Below are 22,003 nucleotides of genomic sequence, written 5' to 3'. Positions count from 1 at the left end.
AAGGGAGGCAGCAAGAGAGAGGCCCAAGAAAAATTTTCTGAGTGAGAAAAGTAGTTGTGGAAATTTTAGAGCACATGCCTGTGGCCTCAGACTGAAGCAAGAAGGGAGTCTCAAAGCCCAAAACTGTGTGGAATCAAATGCAACCATTTTTGGATTGATGCAAGTAGTCTTGTGTCATCAGAGAGGAGGAATGCTCGAGGTAGGGAATGGTCAGTGACACAATAGCTGGAGAGGGCAGAGGGGATGGGAAGCTGAATGTTTGCTCCCAAAGATGCCCTGGCCCTAATTTCTAGAACCTATGAATGTTACCAGTGATTGGCAAAAGAGATTGTGCAGATATGCTTAAATGACGAGTCTTGAGATGGGAAGAGTATCCTGCATTATCTGGTTGGGTCTAACATAATAAAAGGCTCCTTATAAGAGAAGGCAGGAGAAGTTAGAGAGAATACCATCTGACTCAGGGACTGGAGTGATGCCCTTTGAAGATGGAGGAAGGAGATACAACCAAGGAATACAGGTAGCCACTACAAGCTGGAAAGAGCAAAAAAAGGCAAGGGGGCAGTTCTCCCCTAGAGCTTTCAGAAGCCGGCCTCATTGATACCTTGAGCTTAGTCCACTGAAACTGATTTTGGACCTCTGGTCCCAGAACTTTCGGGAATAAATGTATGATGTTTTAAGCCATCAAGTGCATAGTAATCTGTTACAGCACACAGGAAACTAAGAAGGGAGTGAAGCCAGGTCCATGCTGTAAGGCATTAGTGAAAGGCTTCAAGCTGAAGAGTCAAGTCATTAAGGGGCATTTTAAAAAAGATAACAGATGGTGAAATGTAGAATGGACTAGACAGGCATGAAACTGAACAAAAGGAGGCACATGAGGATGCTACTTCAATATTTCCTATGACAGCTGATACTGTAAAGTGATGCAATTTTGAGAAATGGATAGGAGAAGATACCTTTTAAAGAAATATTTAGGTGGTAAACAGAATAAAACTTTGTAAATGGTTGCACATGGAGGGGGGAGGAGAATATAATGAAGGGCTCCTCACTTTATATTTCGGCCTATCAATTGTGGTTCACGAACCTACTATGTGGTTCACAAATCAATGTGGCTCATGAATACAGAGAAAAGAGATGATCATGGGATATCCAGACAGAAATGGTAAACACTCACAGACAAATGAGTTTTTTAATTTCATGGAGAAAGGAAGGATTGGAGATATGGGTTGAGGTAGATACCGAAGAGAATCACCCAGCATCAGTGAAGATGAGATGAACATTAAGGATGAAATCCTGAAAAATGACCAAAACTTAAGTGATTTCTTTAGAGGAGCGAGGGCAAAAGAGAATAAGAAATAAAGGCCCAAGATTAATAAAGAGAATCGGAACAGAATACCATCAGGGACACCAAAGAAGAGAATTTACTAAAAGGCAGACTTGGCCAACAAGGACAAATTCTTCAGCCGAGATAAGATAAAATGATAGTTCAGTTTTAGCTTAGTTTAGTTTTCTAGAATAGAAAACAGAAATTCTGCTTAGGAAGTCCATAGTTTCCTTCTCTGGAGTTATTTCTGTAGTGTAACAGGGTTGGAAGAAATTATTTGAAGAGTGAAAAGAAGTTGAGAACATAGAGAAAAGATGTACAAATGACTTGCTTAAGAAATTTGATTGTGATGTGTGGTGGAGCTAGTGGTAAAGAACCCGTCTGCCAATGCAGGAGATGTAAGAGACCCAGGTTCGATCTCTGGGTCAGGAAGATCCCCTGGAGGAGGGCGTGGCAACCCACTCTAGTATTCCTGCCTGGAGAATCCCATGGACAGAGGAGCCTAACAGGCTATAGTCCAGGGTGGCACAGAGTCGGACACAACTGAAGTGACTTAGCACAGCACATGTTGAAAGGAAACAGTGATAAAAGAGTTACATATTTATAAAAATTTCATTTTTTTGAAAATAGAAACTCAGGCTGAAGAGGTTGTAGAGATTGGAAAGGAAGAGACCAATGAGTGAGTGAGGACTAAGAGGAAGCAGAGAGGGAAGGAAGCAAGGGCACAGGTGGAGAGACTCAACTGAAAAGGAAGAACTCACTACAGCTCCTGAGGCACAAGGGCAAAGGATGATGAGGGAGATGGAAGTAAGTGTAGAAGTGGAGAGATCGAGGTTGGAAAATTTCAATTCAGATAGTCTTTATATGCTCTGTAAAAAAGAAGAGAGACTAATCTTAGGCAACAAGAAATGGGAAGTATCTTTTCTGACTGGAGTTCCAGTCAGACTTATCTGAAGACAGTGAAAGTGTTTGTAGCTCAGTCATGTTTGACTCTTTGAGACCCCATGAACTGTAGCCCACTAGTCTCCTCCATCCATGGGATTCTCCAGGCAAGAATACTGGAGTGGGTTGCCATTCCCTTCTCCAGGGGATCTTCCCGACCCAGGGATCGAACCCGGGTCTCCTGCACTGCAAGCAGATTCTTTACCACTGAGCCACGAGGGAAGCCCTATCTGCTGCTGCTGCTGCTAATTCACTTCAGTCGTGTCCGACTCTGTGCGACCCCACAGACGGCAGCCCACCAGGCTCCGCCGTCTCTGGGATTCTCCAGGCAAGAACACTGGAGTGGGTTGCCATTTCCTTCTCCAGTGCATGAAAGGGAAAAGTGAAAGTGAAGTCACTCAGTCGTGTCCGACTCTTAGCGACCCAATGGACTGTAGCCTAGCAGGCTCCTCGGTCCATGGGATTTTCCAGGCAAGAGTACTGGAGTGGGGTGCCATTGCCTTCTCCATCTGAAGACTAGTGGTCCTAAATATTGGCCTGACCAAACCACACAGTGGTTGTATGACACTAAGGGCCCAACGAATGAAAGGCTGCTTTTTGAAGCTCTGGTCAAAAATATCCATCTCTAGGGACATCCCTAGTGGTCCAGCGGTTGAGACTTCACCTTCCAATGTGGGCCCAATCCCTGGTCGGGGAGCTAAGAATCCACATGCCTTGTCACCAAAACATAAAAGAGAAGCAATATCGTGATACATTTAACAAAGACTTTAAAACAGGTCCACGTCAAAAGAATAGATCCACCTCTGAATTCTCATCAGTCAGGCATAGACCATTTCATGTGTCTATGATAAAACCCACATAGGAAGTCATCACATGAGAAGGGCCTTTACCACCACTCCCACTACTAACAGCAGCAGCAGCAACAACAACCAACACTTGTTGAGGGATTGTCCTGTGCCAAGCTCTGTGCTGGACCCTGGGGTTTTAAAGTTGAATAAGGAATAGAACCCCCCCTTGAGAAGCTGCATAGTGATTTAAAGAAAGAGGAGGAAAGTCTTTAACTCAAATGCCTGACCTGAGAAAACCTCTCACATGAAGGGAGACTCCAAGGATCCATAAACTGTAAGAGCTGGAAGGCACCATGAGAGCTTTACAGGAAGGTGCTGATAGTTAATTGAATAAACAAAGTCACCTGGCTGATTCTAGACTCCCAACCCTTAGTCCTATGATCTTTCCGTTTCATTTTACCCCTGACAAACCTCCTTTCCTATTCAATCCATAAGCAATTTTAGGTGCCTAATCATAGGTACAAAAGCAAAGAACAGAAAACCCATTTTCACTGGAAAGTTTTAAAAGTTAGAGCAGGCAAGAACCTATAATCAAAGGACTTGAGTCTAAAAAGGTGTCACTTTTATGTCATGGTAGGTATAGTCCTCTCAGAACACTTGTCACCACTAGTGTATAAATTCCATTTTGGAGCATCAGTCCCCAGAGTACAGAAAAGCAGAAGAAATTCTTCCTTTGTCTTATGTACTTATAATTCTTAATCAGTAGCAGGCTTCACGCTTTTGGAATAAAAAGAAATTAGTGCCTAGAGAGAAGAAAAATATTTTAGTGTAAGAATGAGACCGAAGGATAAGAGACGCAAGGTGGGTGACACAGAGGTCAGATTAAGGGGTCAGCTAGGAGGTAGGTATATGTGGACAACTGCAACAGATCGAAATAGACATACTAAAGTGGTTGAATATCTTTTAATATCAATAACAAGCAAGGGCTGATATGCATCACATTTATTGGAAAATAAAGCCAACAGTTGGACTGTGACAAAACTAGCTCCTGTGTGCAAGAATGGCTTGAGATCAAGAGGGATAAGGGCATAATGCCAAAGCTATGGACAAATGTTCCTCTTGGGCTTAGTAAGGACATTACAATGCTCAGGAAAGACGCAAGGGGCAGAACCAGGAGTTCTGAGGAAGGTCAGACTTGCATCTCCCAGCAGTCCCAGAGCCTGGCAATCCTTGAACCACTGGCAAACAGAAATGGAGGAGAGTTTAGCCCTTTGGTTCAATCAGGAGGCTCTGGCATGGAAACATAAGAAAGTCTTGCCAGCTGGAACTGGTCTTATCGAAATGTGCTTACATTATACTCCTTTCTTGGCAAACTGGAATCAGAATAATTTTAAGATGCTGACATTTGAATGGAGACAAGAAGCCTGTGGTTGTGTCTTTGAGCTTACAGGAATCAGGACCTGGTGGGGGACGGGAGAGGAAGTCTACAGCCCAGGCACAAGCCTCTTGCCTCTTTTGGAAGAAAGTGCTCAGGCTCTTACGCCTCTACTACCTCTTAGGCAAGACAAAACAGAAATCTGTGTGGAGCTCAAATCTGTGTGGAGCTCAGAGAACCAAGAGCGTCTAAGCCATGGGAGCACATTTTCCCCACTGCAGCCCTGCTAACAGCAGAGGGTCCCTAGTCTCAGAGGGATGCTTGATCTTCAAACCTTAGCTTGACCTACTTCTTGAGTTTTCATTGTGCTCATTTCATCACTTGCCCTTTAACAACTCACACCTCCATAATTTGGCCTCATCAGAGTGCCGTGAGGATAAGCTCAGACGAAGAAATTCCATGAATGGCAATTCTAAACTGAGTCTTGCTTAATCAGAATACAAATTTACCAGCCAGTACTCCTCCTCCACCAGAAGGTGAATTCAAAAGGTTGGAGAAATTCCAGTTCCTTATACACACTTGGACTGAATACTAACTTGCCATCAAACACTGGACATTTATGAGACTGTTATCCACAGCTATATACACACCTGGGGCAATGGAGATTTCCTCATAGCGCAGAGCAGCATGAAAAAATGCTCCTAAACACAGGGCAGGATGGAGTGAGAAGGGGTTTGCTATGCAGTTAGTTGCTGGAAGGGGTTGCCAGCCAGCACAGGATGGGATTGCTGGGGGCAGGAAGTGACGGGAGGCTGCAAGGCTGTTCTTTCCTCCCTACTGCATAAGAACAATCTAATACATTGCTTGTGCTGTGGTGGCAGAATGCATGGTGGCCGGTAAAAGCCTTTAGATGACTTTCTCTGTGTTAACCAGTTCAGTGACCAGATAGCTTTGACTCTATCATGCATCTAAAGTTTCCCCAAATACCTCCATTTTGATATTTAGTTTTAGTAACCAAACCTTGACAATTCAAAGGATGGGAAAGAGCATTGAGGTGAATTAAACCTTCACCTACAGACTCCCTACATTTGGTCCCATGGATGCAGGCAGGTAGCCAGGGCTTGTACAGAACATGGAACTTGTCAACGAGCACGTCACTCACCTTTGCTGATATCTTCGTATTCCAGCCAGAGTCGCCGCTGGACCTGCTTGTTTGGGTACCAGATAGAGCAGGATTCCTCAAAGCCGTAGATAGCTTCCTGGATGTAGTGGTTGCCAAACTGGTCCAACAAGGCTACAAAATCCCCACGAGATGTAGCCCCATCCAGGGAGTGGAGAGCGTTGCTGAGGGCTATGGAGAAACATCACCCAGGATTAAGAGTGAGGATTCATAATATGGGTATCCCAGATTCTCAGGCCCTCCAGCCTCAAATCTGCAAGTGCCACGTGGCCCAAAGTAATGCTGGAGAGTTGGCTGGAGCTATCAGGTGAGTATTTCCAGGTAGCTGAAGCAGACATTTCAGTTCCTAAAAGAATATTTCTTCAAGCCAATTGATTGTTAACTTTGTGCAAGTTGAGTAAAACATTGTCACATCTCTACCACCTACCTGCTTAAGTCAATTTTTTTTTCAAATCACAATCATGACATTAAATTAACTTAGTGAGCTCAAATAGTAGCATCAAAAATGAAGGAGAATAGCATAGTTTAAAATAGAAACACAAATACCAGCAGAGAACGTTTCCCATCAGAAGATGGAATACGGCTTCATGAAACTTCTGTTGTGTGTTATGTGGGGGGGTGTGTATATACAAGGTCACGGTGTCAAATGTATTCTAAATGTGTGTAGGGACCAAAAGAGTCTGCAGGATTTTGTTCTTCATGCAGAGACATTGGTAATGGAAAGACAATGGAAGACCAATGATAAGGAAAGTCACTAAAACACTGCTTATATCTGTTTAGGAAAAAAGTATATAAAGACTGGGAAGTGGCAAATGGAAGAAAGAACTTGTTTGCCGCCTCACTCGCCTCCCCAGACAAATCTTGGATTTGCTTTCCCTGTTTAAGAGAATTATATTTGTCAGAAAGATGACCTATGGCAAATTTTTCAAATCCAGTATCTTCTCTGACTAACTCTGTACAGTCTTTCTTTTGACACACCTGTGTGTCCTGTCAGGGCAAGGCAGAGCCTGGCTCAAGCTTAAGACCGCAAGTGCAGACACCCATATCATCTGTGATGCCATGTGTGGCTTCGAAAGGCATGTGGCAGCAGACATACCCGACTGTTAACCCCTGGTAGGCATACAGCATCTGGGCTGAGTGCAAACTGAGTATGTGCTCAGGATAGGGTCTCTTACCGCCATGTTTTTCTAGAATGAAGAGTAGCTTAGCTCATTCTAGGCGTTTTCTGCACCAGCAGATTTTACTTCACTGGTAATCCCTTCTTGCCAAGAACTCTGGTGATAGAAAAGATCTAAACCCCTGTGTGTACTCTGGAGATGTTCCGTATCCTTAATGCCTCTTCTTTCTCTCCGCATCAAGATTTAACTTTGGCAAGTATATGTCTCACTGCTCTTTCTCTCTGTCCCTGACCTTCCATCTCTCTCATTGGCCCTAAAGCTCAGACTCCCTGTTGCCGACCCTGAGTCCTCTCACCCTGTCTTGTCATCCTGTGTCAACAAAAGCATTCTGTTCTAGTCCTGCTTTCACTCAACACAACGAAGCCAGACTCTGGTGCATAAAGCTCAGGCCTGGAACATTCTTGTAGCCCCCTAGCAAGGAGCGGAGTCACATTCTTCTAGTCCATAGGGCTGAGGTGAAATAGGGATGCAAACCTATGTTAAGGCTGTTTTGTCAGATATTTCCTCTTTTGCAAACTTCACAGTGGGATTGCTCAAATGTTAGGAAAAACTTGACTCAAGGCATTTATCACGAAGGTTTGAAGAATACTCACACAAGATCCCTCACTGTTCTGCTTTGGAATAATTTATCCTAAGTAAATTTAGAATTCACTATTCCTTAACTTACTAGATACAAATATAAAGACATAAGTATGTGTGTGTGTGTGTGTGTGTGTATACACACATATATAGTAGATAAATCTATATCTATCTATCTTGCTTACTTACTGTTTAGAAATCTTTGTTGTGTTGTTTAGTCACTAAGTTGTGTCCATGTCTTTGTGACCCCGTGGACTGTAGCCCTCCAGGCTCCTCTGTCCATGGGATTTCCCAGGCAAGAATATTGGAGTGGGTTGTTTTCTATTTTTCTTCACCACTTCCTCTTTATTGCTCTCTTTCCCGTATTTCTTTCATCAGATAGAACCTCTAAAGTATACTCTTTGCATTTGGAAAATTTCATTCTGTCAATTTATAAAAAGTCTGCTTTTGTACGACCCCAGGGAAAATGATAAAGTAGGTGCTTATCTTCCATGGTTCTCACACTGCCCTTTCCATCTCTTTTATCATCCCAGATAGAACTTGCAATTTAATCTATGCTAAGAAAATGATCCTATTCCAGCCATTTGCCCTGAAGGGTGAATCGAGTGAACAGGTTACAGATCTTGTGGAGTGGCTACATTTTGGATGGCATCTTCAACATGAATAAAAGGTTTGTGCCCTTGGGAAGGAACTCCGCACCCCAGGGACGGGTGGGAGGGCGGCTCACGGCTGCGCTCACCCTGAGAGACGGTCACTTGGTTGAGCTTGATGTGGTACATCACAGAGCGGACCTTCCAGTGCTGCAGCACGGGGTATCCAGACACCTCACTGAAGTTCACCATCCCTAGGGACAGAGGAGACAGAGGAGACAGGGTGTGCAGTTGATTCCTAAGTCCCACATCTTCTGGTTAGGGGGTGTAATTGTGAGAAAGTGAGAAAGCGTGCTTGGAGGGAGAAACTTTCTGGAATCATAATAACAACAGCTATAAACCTTTACTCTGTGCCAGGCATTTGGCTAAGCACTTTGTATACAGTCACACGATCCTTGTGAGCTAGGTGCTCTTGATTGCATCTTATAAATGAGGAGACTGACGCTTAGAGGGGGTGTTTGCATAGGGACCTACACAGAGTCAGAGCGAGTTCCAGGTGTGTCTGAGACCAGGCCTGCGTTCTCAACCATTCTCCTCTCATACTCCCTTAATAAACTCATAGGAAACTCTAGGCTTACTGGAACACACAGGTTTTTACTCTCTTTATTAGCTGTAGTAATTGACTCAGCTCACGTTCCTGATAACATTGATTTTTGTGTCCTATTTAACTGATTTGTGTTCAGTATTAAGGTTTTAATTACTCTGAAGCTGATAATGCTGTTTTGTCTTTACCAGGAGCGATTGTATTAGCATAACTGAGTTAGTAAGGGGCAGGAATGGGCCCTATACCTGGGGTTCCCAACCTCTGGGATCTAATGCCTGATGATCTGAGGTGGAGCTGATATAATAATAATAGCATATTATGATTATTTTTATAATTTCATAATCATATTTCATAATTTTATAATTATTAAATGTATTTGATAATGTTATAATTACTACCAAACTGATATAATAATAATACAAGTTAATAATAATAATAACTTTATTGTGAAATAAAGCACACAATAAATGTAATGTATTTGAATCATCTTGAAAACAACCCTCCACCCTCCTCCCCTCCCCGGTCTGTGGAAAAATTGTCTTCCATGAAACCAGTCCCTGGTGCCAAAAAGTCTGGGGACCACTGAATGTCATCTATGTGCCAGACATGTGATAGACACTTTATGTGTGGTCCCTCTATTACAGATGGGAAAACTGAGGCTCTGAGAAGCCAAGTTACTTATCCGAGGTCATTCTCGATTAATACATCCTGTAGCCTCTTAGTGATGCTATAATGAGCTGTTCTTGCTTGAACACCTTGGAGAAAGAGTGGCATTCTACTGGAATTCTAGTCATTACTATAAACATAAAATGCTAAAGAAACAAAATAATTGAAAAAAAGAAATCACCTTGCTAACTTTAGAAAGTCAATTTTAGCCTCATTTCTCTGCCTAATGCATGCATATGTGTATGAGTACATATATATGTACATATGCAAATATAATGGTCACAGATATGATAAACTTAGATGTGTGTGTGCATAAATATAATGGCAATAATACACACATAGTGAATTATCTTGCCATTTTGACCCATGTTTCCTTCAAGCTAAATCAACTAATTTAGTACCTAAACTGGATGAAGAATGGGCATCGTAGAAGCATAGAAAGGAAATTCTAACTTTACAAGTATAAGACTGCAGTCACAGGCCTCCAAGGTATGTTTTTTTAGAGTTATAGCGTGCATATGTTGTAAAACTGTTCTATGAAGCACACGTTCTCTAGTGATGCTAGCTCATCAGCTTACTGTTATTTCAGAAACTCTATTAATAAAAAGATAGCAAGCCTGATAAATAAAGATTTTTTTCAATATATCAGAAAACATTCCCTTTAAGGGAACTGTTTCCTAGCAGGAAAAGAGAAGGGCAGGGAATCAGGAGGCGGGACCTGGCCAGGGGACCTAGTGGTTTCCAGCATTGCATCTGTAAAGTAAGCAGCTGAGCTGAGATGACCCCTGGCTTCCTTTTCAATTCTGTAATTCCAATCAGCTAAGTGACTTGGGGCTCGGCAACTCATTTCTTTCAGTTTTTGTATCTGAAAAATAGGGGATAATAGTATTCATCCAGGCTACTTTATAGGTAGGTTATCAGGACAAAATAAAGTTACAGGTGTAAAAGCCCATGGAGAAAATATGAAGCATCATATAGATACATTACCCCTAACTGTGTGAACCTGCCATTTGTTAACTGATGTTTTTGTTATAAATTCCCAGGCCTTAATTCAGGTCAACAGAGGGAGGAAGCATAAAGGAAGCTTGGATGTTGGGGGTGAGCAGGGGTGATAGTGTCTCACACCCAGCCAGGATGAGCCAAACAACTGAACTCCATTACTTCACTGCTAAACAGCAATTCTACTGAGTGCATTTACCCTACACCACACTCAGGAAAACAGTTACATAACTGTGAATGCTCGGGAAATGATGTTCTGTGCTCACTTACAGATAATACTTGCATTAGTTAAAAAGAAAGGGATATTTTACAGTATGTATTTTCTTGCTGAGTCATAGGGTTCTTTCTCAGTGTGCCCTTGCAATGCAGTGAGTTCTAGTTTTTTCTTTTATTATTATTTGGGGGTACTTTTGTGAATGGCTTTTTTTCCAAACAAAATATCTGTTTTCTCAAGAAAGGAGATTATTTTTCTGTTCATATGCTTGAGAAAAGAATGACTGAATATACCTATGTGAAAGGAAGAAAGGAGGAAAGGAAGAAAAGAAGGAAAGAAAGAAAGAAGAAAAGAAGAAGGAAAGCAAGCAGGCAGGCAAGGGAGATAAGGAAGAAAGAAAACAGAAAGAAGGAAGGAGACAAGGAAGGGAGGGAGGGAGAAAGAAAATAAGGAATTCAGTCTACTCCTGTTATTTTATTGAAATGTCAAGGGGATGTTTAACTCCCAAAGTGCTTCCTTTGGATGAACTTGAAGAAATTCCAAAAAAGCTCAGAGCTCTGAATCTTCACATAGGATTTCATGATTATGGCACCCAATATGTCCATGAATGCGGCCTCCTCTACCTCCTTGGTCCGCCTCTGCACTCTCTTCTTTTTCTCAACTGAGAGACTGAAAATCAAATGGATAATGGCCAGGTCACATGTAAAAATAGAACTCTGATGATTTACAGCAACCAGCCCAAGAAGCGAGCCTACCATCTCTAAGTCAGACAGACTTGTAGGAAGTCAGACCACTATCTATTAAAAGTTCAGCAAGCCAAATGATAACTCCTATAACAATCAAGCCAAAATCACCAGGACTTGATTCAGACTTGATTATTAACTGACAGCTTCCCCAATTTTTGTTCTTGCTTGCAAGTTAGGTCCCATCAGAGAGAGTCAAATATGTCTCCTAAACATTTACCTAAGAATACTTCCCTCTTGGTTAACTGGGTCACCTACCTGCCGACAGCCTACATGCAAATCAGGGCCTATCTGAAGCTTTCCTTTTTTTTCCATTTTAAAGCTTTCCTATTTCTCTGTCTGCCTCTTGGTCTCTGCAAAAATGCAGGTGATGGTGGCTGACTCCCTCGCTGTGTGTAAGTAGCCTTCACCTGTTTTCACTTTGTTGGTCTTCATTTATTTCCACATGACTGATAACACCCAAAAGGCTAGTAAAGCTTTGAGTTCTTAACTGTTTTGATAAGTAGGAAAGAAGTCTGCAAGATAAAACACATACATCAGTCGTTTTCCAGTACATTTCATTTTTTTTTTTTTTTTTTTGGCTGCACTGGGTCTTTGCCGCTGTGCAGGTTTTCTCTAGTTGTGGAGAGCGAGGCTGAGTCTTGGCGTGTGAGTCAGTCTAGACTAGGTCCCCATCGTGGTCCAAGAATCCCTGAGGGACCCTGAGATCCTTACAGGGACTATTCAAGGTCCTGCCTTTTCCAACTACAGAAAGCATGGGTTTTCTTCATATACTTTGACCCAAACAACATATTACAACAAATTGAACGCAGAGGTGAGAATTCAGCTGTCTTCTATAAAGGCAGCCCACCAGGGCTTCCCTGGTGGTTCAGATGATAAAGCGCCTGCCTGCAATTCGGAAGACCCGGATTTGATCCCGGGTCGGGAAGATCTTCTTCATTGCGGGGTGTGGGCTTCTCATTGCAGTGGCTTTTGTTGTGGAACACAAGCTCTAGGGTACGTGGGCTCAGTAGTTGGGGCGCACAGGCTTAGTTGCCCTGTGTCTTGTGGGGTCTTAGTTCCTGGACCAGGGATCACACCTGTATCCCCTGCACTGGCAGGTAGACTCTTAACTACTGGATCACCAAAGGAAATCCCTCCAGAACTTTCTTTAAGCCAATAATTCTGAAAGTTGCAAACAGTTGTGTTGTGTAAAAGGATTCTCTAGGTAAATAGATTAGGGAATTGCTGGACTAAGGAAAAGGTATTTCTTTAGGGTAGGACTTCTTGGACTCGCTCTCATGCTCAGGTGTTACTAATTGCTGAGAGCTGATGCTATAGTCTTTCCAAAGGAATTTGAAGACAACCTACTTATGAGTGGAGCACTGGTTTTTCATTAAAAAAAAATGCTTGAAAATGCTGATATTGAAGAATCTGAAGATCACTTTTGCTCTAAAATCTTGTAAGCTTGTAGTTTTTTGGGGACTGAGACCTATAATAGTGCATAGTGAGGCATGATATGACATTCTCTGTATGACCCTCAGGAAAGATATAATTAAAATGCTACCAGAACTAGAAAATAAATATGGAAGAAATGTGGTCAACAGTCTCTTTAACTGATTCTTTTTTTCCCAAATATGTATTTATTTGGCTGGTCTTAGTTGCGGCACACAGGGGATCTTTTTACTTTTAGTTGTGTGTGTGCTCAGTCCCTCAGTTCTGACTCTTTGCAGCCCCATGTACTGCAGCCTGCCAGCCAGGCTCCTCTGACTATGGACTTTTCCAGGCAAGAGTACTGGAGTGGGTTGCCATTTCCTACTTCAGAGGATCTTCCCCACCCAGGGATCAAACCTGTGTCTCCTGCATCGGCAATTGCAGCATGCAAACTATTAGTTGCAGGATGTGGGATCTAGTTCCCTCACTAGGGGTAGAGCCTGAGTCCCCTGCACTGGGAGTACGGAATCTTAGCCACTGGATCACCAGGGAAGTCCCTCTTTTAACTGATTCTTCTAGTTATTCCAGGCTTTGCAAAAACAAGACTGATTCCTTCTTACATCAAAGGAAATGCCTACTCTTGGTCTAACTGGTATCACTTTTTAATCAAAATAGGTTAAAAAAAAGGCTGGGAATAAAGTTAGCAGGTCACAAAAAATTCTCTCTATACTTTTGGAATGCCATTGCCTCAAACCATGAAAAAGGATGTGTCCCACCAGGATATACTTCTCCTTTGGCCTCAGATATGCCAAACCAGGAGGGGTCCAAGGACATGGGTAAGAAAAATATTTCCCTTGTGAATGAGAACCAAGTTTGGATCTTTTTCTTATTTCCAAAGATGGAGATTCAGACACATGTTCTTCTGATGTTTCTCAGACCTGTTCACCTCCCCCCACCCCCAAAGATCAGGTAGCATCCAGGACTTCTCTGTGTCCTCCAGTCTGGCATCTGAAGTCCAGCTCCTCACTTTCGTGTAAGTTCTAATGTGTGAGCGAGTCATCCTGGTGACTCACTAAACAGAAGCCAGGTGGTTTATTGGCGGTGTGGAGCTCGTCCCACTTCTATGTGCCATCTCACACCTCCTTTACAAGGCATTTTACACACGCTCAGGAAATGTTTCTCAGCAAATGACATGGAAACAAGAAAACCAGATTGCCAAACACTAGCAACGGAGGCTGCAGCAATATACCCAGAGGTGCACTTTAATTTTTTCAGAGGGATGTGTGTGTGTGTGTGCGTGCGTGCGTGTGCACATGCACGCGTGCAATATTTTAGAAGACAGCTTATTTAGATTAATTTCCAGTCCAGAATATATCTAATTGTTTTCTCTCTTGTTCTCTTTCCTTCTGCTATAATGGAGACACAAGTTGGGAGCTTGAGTGTCCATATTTTCTTTCTCCTTTGGTATATTTCTTTATTTACTAAACATTCATCTCACTATGCATCAGGAAGTGATCTAAAAACTTTACAAATATTTATTCTTTACACTAATCCTATCAGAAGGACAATATTATAACATCCCTTTTTTACAGGTAAAAAAAACTGAGGCACAGAGAAAGGTAAGTAACTTGTCCTAGATCACACAGCCAGTGAAGAGCTGAGAACTGCTGTCAGGCTCAAGAGGCTGAGCTAATAATCACTGTGCTATGCTACCTCAGGTGGACCTACTTTTAATCCCATTCTGGTCTAAAGGAATGTTTCAGACATGATATCTGAAAAAGGCTTACACTCAGTTGAAGCCATTCTTTAGAAAAGGGGATAACAAAGGAGATAAAGGTCTAGAATAAGGCAGACATAGAATGGAGAAGGAAGAGGAGTATGGAGAAATGACCAAAGCTGACAACAGACGAGCTCGTGTCCAGCCTTCTAGTAAGTGATGCCGAGTTCCCAGCTGGCTGCCTCTTATGGGTCGCTGGAAACCTTTGAAGTGTCTTCTATGGTCCAGGAAGCGCTCACTGGGGTCTTCAGTGGCACAGAATGGAGAAGCGTCCCCAGATATGCCCACCTCTCTCAAGCACCCCATACCTTCATCCATAATGAGCCCAGGAGAGGAGTGCCATTGGGCTCAAAACAACGTTGAGGAACAGGTGCTATGGTCTCCATCTTACAATGGGGGCTGTGAGACCCCAAGAGCCTGTACTGTCTAATGTCACACAGCCAGAATGTAGCGGAGCTAGGACTCGTTTGACAGTCAGACTCAGGGTCGTTTGACAACAAAGCTCTATCCTTTTCTATTCCCTCTCACTGCTCTCTAGGTACTTGTCAGGGAAGCCCAGCCATTCAAATGACAGATATTCAGCCTCGAAGCAATCCACCTTCTTTCTACCTCTACTCTTGACCCAGTCACTTCCTCTAAGCCATTGAGAACTCTGAACTCTTACATATCTATTATCTCATTTGTTTTCAAAGCATCCCAATAAAGCTAGCAGGGAAAGGTATTATTATGGCCATTTTGCAGATAATTATGTAATAATATTGGCTGTTTTACTGACAAATAATCCTGCTGATGTTCAGTTTACTGAGCTTTTAGCATGTATCAAGGAAATCACAGGCTTTGAAACCAAGAAAAGCAAGGTCAAGACTCTTGAGCTCCTAAGGTCACAGGGAGCTGCTTGCTTCTGCCAGTTAAGTAAGGTGCATGGTACACTCACCAGTCAGGAAGTCGGGGTCTGGGGTGGGCTCCGAGATTTCCTCCAGGCACTGATTCTCCAGAGGGACAGTGGCCACCACAAGACCGTCTGGCAGTTGCTGGTCTAAACCTCGAGCAAAGTTGTTTTGCCTGAAAACAGAGGCAGACTTTCATCTCTGAGTATTCAGGTGAGCCCCAGTCCTCAGTGGGCAAGCTGTATCTCAACCCACGGTGGACCAAACATTCCCCTCATGGTGAATCCCACTCAGTGTACATGTCTCAAGTAAGATTCAAGTGTGAGAAGTGAGGTGAGGGCTGGGGGAGATGAGAAACAAACCTGCTGAAAAGGTCTACTTACAAGATCGAGAATATTCTTCCCCCACTACCAGTTCTTACTCCCTGAGCCCCTCTCCACAAGGGCAAATGCAGCCACCACAATATTCATGAGGACACCTCACTGCTTGCTATTGGCAAACAAGGTCCCAGGATAGAGGAGAAATTTTATAAAGTCTACTGTCTGTAACAGAAAACGCGGCTGACTCCAAGAACTAGCTCGAAAATTGACTATCGGTTTTTTTCTTATAAGAATCCAGATCCAGCTTGCTATCATTTGCTGGTCCATAGTATAACACTTTCATCATCATCATCACCATCTGAAATGCATGGGTTCTGAGGAAGATGTACTCAAATAACCTATGCTAGATGAAGGACAGGGCTCAAATGGAGAATCTCCTAGAAATAGTCTAAGTCAGTGGTTTGAGACATTTTGTTCTCCGGATCCTTTTACACTCTTAAAAATAACTGAATGCTCCAAGTAGTTTTGTTTTGTATATCTATCAACACTTACCATATATCAATTTCATATTATAAAAATGAAAGAAAATTTTAAAAATGTTTATTGATCCATTTTAAATGACAATAATAAACCCATTTAAGATTCACTTGTTTTGAATAATGATGACAAGTGGCAGCACTTTACATTTTTTGCAAATTTTTTAAACGTCTGACTTTATAGAAGACAGCTGAATTCTCACCTCTGCATTCAATTTATTGCAATATATTGTTTGGGTCAAAGTATATGAAGAAAACCCACACTCTCTGTAGTTGGAAAACGCAGGACCTTGAATATTCCCTGTAAGGATCTCAGGGTCCCTCAGGGATTCTTGGACCAAAATGGGGACCTAGTCTAGACTGACTCACATGCCAAGACTCAAAGGGATGACAGAACCTGAGGACTTTGTGGTGGCTTCCATGGAAAATCTTGCAGTCCCTGCCTGGACAAGGTAAAAATTTACTTAACACTTTACTGTTCATGGTTCTTGGGTTCTGGAAGAAGGAGTATAAACTGAGAAAAGACCAGGGGGCAGAAAATAACCTATCCCTTTAGGGTTGCATTTACCTGGATCCAAGATACAAGACTTTATGCTGGCTTTATGGCCCATCAAGGACAAGATTCATCAACAGCCCTGAATAACCAGCTCTACGGATGCAGGGTTCACCTGAATGTTCCTTTCAGCACCTGTCCAGCCGCCACTTCCTTGGAATGGTTGTTGTAACCAAAGAACATCTCCCCAAAGAGGGTCTGGTTCATGGGAAGCTCTCTGCTTTCCCCACAGTCACCTCCCTCTGGGCACGTCTCCGCGACGAGTTGGCAAGAGCGTCCGTCCACACCAAGCTTGTAATCCTCAATGCATCTAGCACAGTGGAAAACTCAAGATAAGAAGTTATTCCATCAATAAGCCATGCAGCCAACTCAACCCAATAGGTTGGGGGAAAAAAATGCCTTCAGAAGAGTGTTTGATAGCCAAATATTATGAGCATCCTAAATTGATTTTTTCCCCTTTATAACTCAGTTTCTTAGGTCTATAAATGGAGTCTCGTTGCATTATGTGATCATACAGAACCTCTCACCTTTCCTTTGCAGACAAGTGCTCTCCAGAGCTCTGCAGTTCTCTCTCCTCGATATGTATGATTTTCCAGATAGGGTAAGAAACACTGGAGATAAGCTTATAAATGAATTAACATATTTATCACCCACTCCTTGGAAATCTTTTTCTTTTTAATTGGAGTATAGTTGTTTTACCATGTGAGTAGACACATTTAAATCCAAGATGTTCTAGAGCCTTTCTCCAGAACAATTTATATGGTCAGACCCTGCATTTGTTTGGAGGGTAATTAGGCAGCAAAAAGAATGACACTTAACAAATTAATAACCTTGTAATCTGGTCCTGTGACAAGTCAACTAAGAAATTAAAAAGATTGATCATCTTGCAGCCGTGTTCTGTTTCAATGTGTCCAAACACAAGATCAACCTGTATTAACTCCCCCTTCATTCAGAGTAGCCTTCCTGAACGAAATAGTTACTAGGACATGCCATGTGGACACCTCCTGGGTGTCCTCCCCATTAAACATGTGCAGTTACTCTAATGGAAGAGCAATACTGATGTTGGTAAATATGGGTCAATGACCCATAAGTCATTAATGGGGTTTTATTTGTAGTTCTAGTGAGAAGAACATAATTTGTTCCTTCAAGTGAGAAATATTTTGATAAAGCTGTCATTTTAAAAGCATATTGATTTAATTTGGGTCTCTCCTTAGAAACATTCCAAATTTAGAATTTATAGATGTTCATGACATTAAAACACATCATTTATTGCTTTCTACAGTAAATGTTGCAAAAAGATAAAGACCTCTGTTCTAAAGAGAGGCACAAATAATCATAGTTTTAAATGCTGAGAAGCAATTTGATCATGGAAATAATGCTGCCCTTTACTGAATGACCTTGAATCAGTTGACTGATCTCTCAAGAGCTTCAGTTTCCACATCTGTAAAAGTGGGAAAAACAGTAGCTGCTTTGTTGGGTTACTGAGACGATTGCATAAGATAAAGAACATAAAGAACTTACCTGTGCCTAGCTTCTAGTAGGTGCTCATTAAATGTTGCTATCCTCATTAGCAGAAGTACAAATGAAGCCTATGTTAATGCAACGTTGTTGCATCTCCCATTTACCATTTATATATCGTGTGAACAGGTGTAAGCTGAGCTCTTTAATTATAAGCGCATGTGATTTGGTCTTCCTAAAGAACCTCAAATCAAGCACTTCTTCTGGCAGGTTATATATAGTGGCTTGGAGAGTGCTAAATATACATGTGTACCAAATTCTGATGAAATAGGAAAGAAAAGTCCAGTTAGGGACCTACTGCATGGTCTAAGTAACAGACTTGACTTGAGACCCACAAAGGAATGAAGGTTCCCTCTCAGTCCACCCTGAGCATCTCGACAACTTGCCCTTTCCCCCTGCCCCAACTCCACTGTTCTTTGTGCTCATGGCTGCACAGTGTTGTTCAGCTGGTCAGTCGTGTCTGATTCTGTGCAACCCCATGGACAGCAGCATGCCAGGCTTCCCTGTCCTTCACTATCTCTCGGAGTTTGCTCAAACTCATGTCCATTGAGTCAATGATGCCATCCAACTATCCCGTTCTCTGTTGCCCTGGCTGTGTGTCCCATTGTAAATTCCTCTGAGAGGGAGGAGAACAGACTTCACATCCTGCTATGTCTCCTACATGTGACACTTAACTAGGTTGTCTGCACAGAGTGGGTGCTCAAACATGTTTATTAAATAAATGAATGCGATGCAACTTCGGCTACATTTACTTCATTAATCGAAGTGGGTCAATCATAATGATACCATTATAGAGGCATTACAATTGAGATCATGCTTCCGTTTATGGGATGGGATTTTACAAAAAAAAACTGAACAGGAATATTGTTCAATTGCAAAGAAAGAAAATAAAATGAAATACAATAAAATAACATTACTAGTCCACTGAATAATCTTCTCATGATTATTATTCAAGGCAGGCACTGGCTTTTAGCAACAATCCAGCATAGCTTTATTACTATAAACACTGATTTGCATTGCAAGCCTATCAGATTGTGAGATCCTTGAGGACAAGAACTACATGTCCTTCATCTTTGCAGCCCTGTGGCCTGCATGGTATGTGGCATAAAATCAGTGCTCTCCCTGACAGGCAGGAGAGGACAGGGAAGGAAGTGGGGGAGGTGAGCTGGAGGAAGAGGGGGAGGAAACCATGGCTGTAGAAGAACAGGCCAAATCTTTACTTACTTTATAAATACACCATGAAAATATTTTTAAATATAATTCCAGTCAGTGGTATAAATTTAAATTTTGAGGGAACTGCAGAATTTTTGAAAAACCAGAAAGGGGTGAATTCTAGTGCTGATCTTCCCACTTAGCAACTCCCCAGTCTTGAGGGTCTCAGCCTCACAGGTGCATTACTTAGCTCTGTCATCTGTAAAATGGTGTGGCATCGCCTGCCCTCATGGGGCGAGCCTGAGAAAAATGACAGGACCAAGCTGCTCTCGGGAAACGGCTCTTTACACTGAAGATTGTCTACATCTGAGGGAGTATGGCTGCACCAAATGCTGGGACTTTGGCGGCAGAATTTAACCATGCCTTCACTCCCACCTCTTCCCTTCTTTGATAAGTGATTCGCTTTACACAATCTTCCCCAGGCTTTTGGACCATAGCATCCTATTGTCACAAAGCAATTAACATAGCACCACAAAACACAGTTTGGAAATTCTAGTGTAAGCTGGCAATGATTTAGGGGTTTTTCCCTATTGTCAGTGCTGACACGAGACTTTCCCTGAGGGTCTTCCCAACTCTGACTTTAAAAATGCTCCTCTTCCAGTCCTTAAGGCAGTTTCCTCAGACCCTAAGGGCTGGTCCTGGTCAACCAGTTCTCTGTGATCTCCTTTCCTGAAAGTCTCACAGCCTGGCCAGTGGGTTGGCCTAGAGGGCAGCTCAACTCACCCGCAGAACATGAGGATGTTGTACACAGCGGGGTCATCCGGGAAGGGCGCCATCTGCTGCAGACACAGCTGCTCACAGCCCCCGTTGAAGCCATCAGAGCAGTCCACCCCGATGTGGCGGTCGTAGCAGCCGGAGCTGTCCTTCATGGGGCTGAGTCCAGAGGGGCACTGGCACAATCAGAAAGCATCCACACAGGTGGGTGAGCCAGGGGCTGGGGTTCTCTGGGAACCAGAGTGTAGCCACTGACGCCTATTTTTAGCACTCAGACTTGAAACCGTCAACACTAGTAAGTAGTGCACGAATATCCCGCTATGCTGGACTCCCTGTAAAAGCAGGGACCTATTTTGACCTCTCGCTTCTTCTCTCTGGGCACAGATCACACACATCTGTATTAAAGTGGATCCCTCCAAGCAGGCTGGAAGGGAGCATGGTGGCAAGACAGCACCGAGGTGGCCCGGCCTTAGGCTGGCAGGAGAGTGGAAGGAATGGGCCAGAACTAAAATGCATTCGCAGGGATTCCTTTGGGCAAGGGGCAGGGAATGCTGCTGTTTGGACTTTGGATTGATGGGACTTTATTTTACATTCAAAGCACTTTGTCAATGTTGGTAACGGATGGCAGTGTTGAGAAAGCGGACTAAGTCAGGGCTGCGAGCTGGAAGAAGGAAATGGACCTTCTCCATGACCTTAAAGGGAGGTTTGACGGCTCTCCTAGAGAGAGCGGCTGCACTTGTGATGTTCCTGCCTCAAGGATGCCCTGGGGGAAGACACACAGTCAGGGGCGTGAGCTCGAGGACCCACAGGGGCCACACTTGGGTTTGGGCTTTATCCCAGTTCCCTGGACACTCAGGGTAAAACATTTAGCTTTTTCCACACTACCATGTCCTCAATAAACTTCTCAAGAATGACAGCAAAGGAGGTGATCCAGGAAGAGATAACTGATCGGGTCTCAGGGAGGACAAAGAGGCTTGGTGAGCAGTAGGAAGGCTCACAAGGCACCCGTGATAAGCCAGGCAATGGCTGACATTCCTACATCTTACTTACGTAACCCTCACAGAATCTCATAAGGTAAGCAGGCTGATCATCCTCAATTTACATGTGAAGACACTGGGGCACAGAAAGCTTAACCTTCCTAATGTCACATGGTTGATCACAGAAGGACCATACCTGAAACCCTGGCTGGCTGGCTGTGGAGTCCGTGACTTGGTTGCACCGTCACCACCTCACAGCTCCATCAGGCCCTCATGCAACAGTCACCGTAAACTGAACACTTACTAGTAGCTGGTGCTTTGTTACATGCATGTGCGTGCGTGCTAAGTCACTTGAGTTGTGTCTGACTCTTTGTGACCCCATGAACTGTAGCTCAACAGGCTCCTCTGTCCATGGGATTCTCCAGGCAAGAATACTGGAGTGGGTTGCCATGCCCTCCTCCAGGGGATCTTCCTGACCCAGGGATAGAACCTGTGTCTCTTATGTTTACCTGCACTGGCAGGTGGGTTCTTTACCACTAGCACCACCTGGGAAGCCCTTATTATTCTCATTTAACAGACTTGGAAACTATTAGCATTGCCAATTAATGCATAAAATTCTCACCTCACCGGACTCCATCTAAAAGCCGATGGATATTTTTTTTTTGCCAACCTGCTTCCTCTGTCTATGCAATAGAGCCTGTACGTCTGTATTACAACTGATTCTTTCCAACAGGATGGAAGGAGACAGATAACTTGCCCAGGGTCCAGCAGTCTGTATGGGGCAGAGCTGGGCAGGTCTGTCTAGATCTGACCTACTATCAGCTAGCTAACACACTCCTCCAAAACTAGAACCAAACCAAAAAATGCCTTTAAAAACTCAGTGGAACCCTGTTAAACCGCTCCTCCTGCCGCACTGC

At 43.2% G+C, this 22,003-nt stretch overlaps 1 protein-coding gene across 3 annotated transcripts in view; it reads right to left on the bottom strand.

Moving 5' to 3' along the window:
- Positions 1-22,003, bottom strand: part of ASTN1 (astrotactin 1) — a 345,878-nt gene that overhangs the window by 74,381 nt on the left and 249,494 nt on the right. For all 3 annotated transcript variants that reach the window (XM_081493881.1, XM_081493880.1, XM_081493879.1), the window contains exons 12-16: positions 20,119-20,285; positions 16,781-16,975; positions 15,304-15,431; positions 8,103-8,207; positions 5,589-5,777 (exon numbers count right to left, since the gene is read on the bottom strand). In XM_081493881.1, the coding sequence (XP_081350007.1) occupies positions 5,589-5,777; positions 8,103-8,207; positions 15,304-15,431; positions 16,781-16,975; positions 20,119-20,285 (784 nt within the window). The remainder of the gene's footprint in view (positions 1-5,588; positions 5,778-8,102; positions 8,208-15,303; positions 15,432-16,780; positions 16,976-20,118; positions 20,286-22,003) is intronic.

The sequence above is a fragment of the Giraffa tippelskirchi genome, chromosome 5 (genome assembly GCF_054371585.1).
Source record: "Giraffa tippelskirchi isolate mGirTip1 chromosome 5, T2T-mGirTip1v1.2.pri, whole genome shotgun sequence".
NCBI lineage: Eukaryota > Metazoa > Chordata > Mammalia > Artiodactyla > Giraffidae > Giraffa > Giraffa tippelskirchi.
Note: the sequence above shows the minus strand (reverse complement) of the source record. Positions and strands in the feature narration are given on the sequence as shown.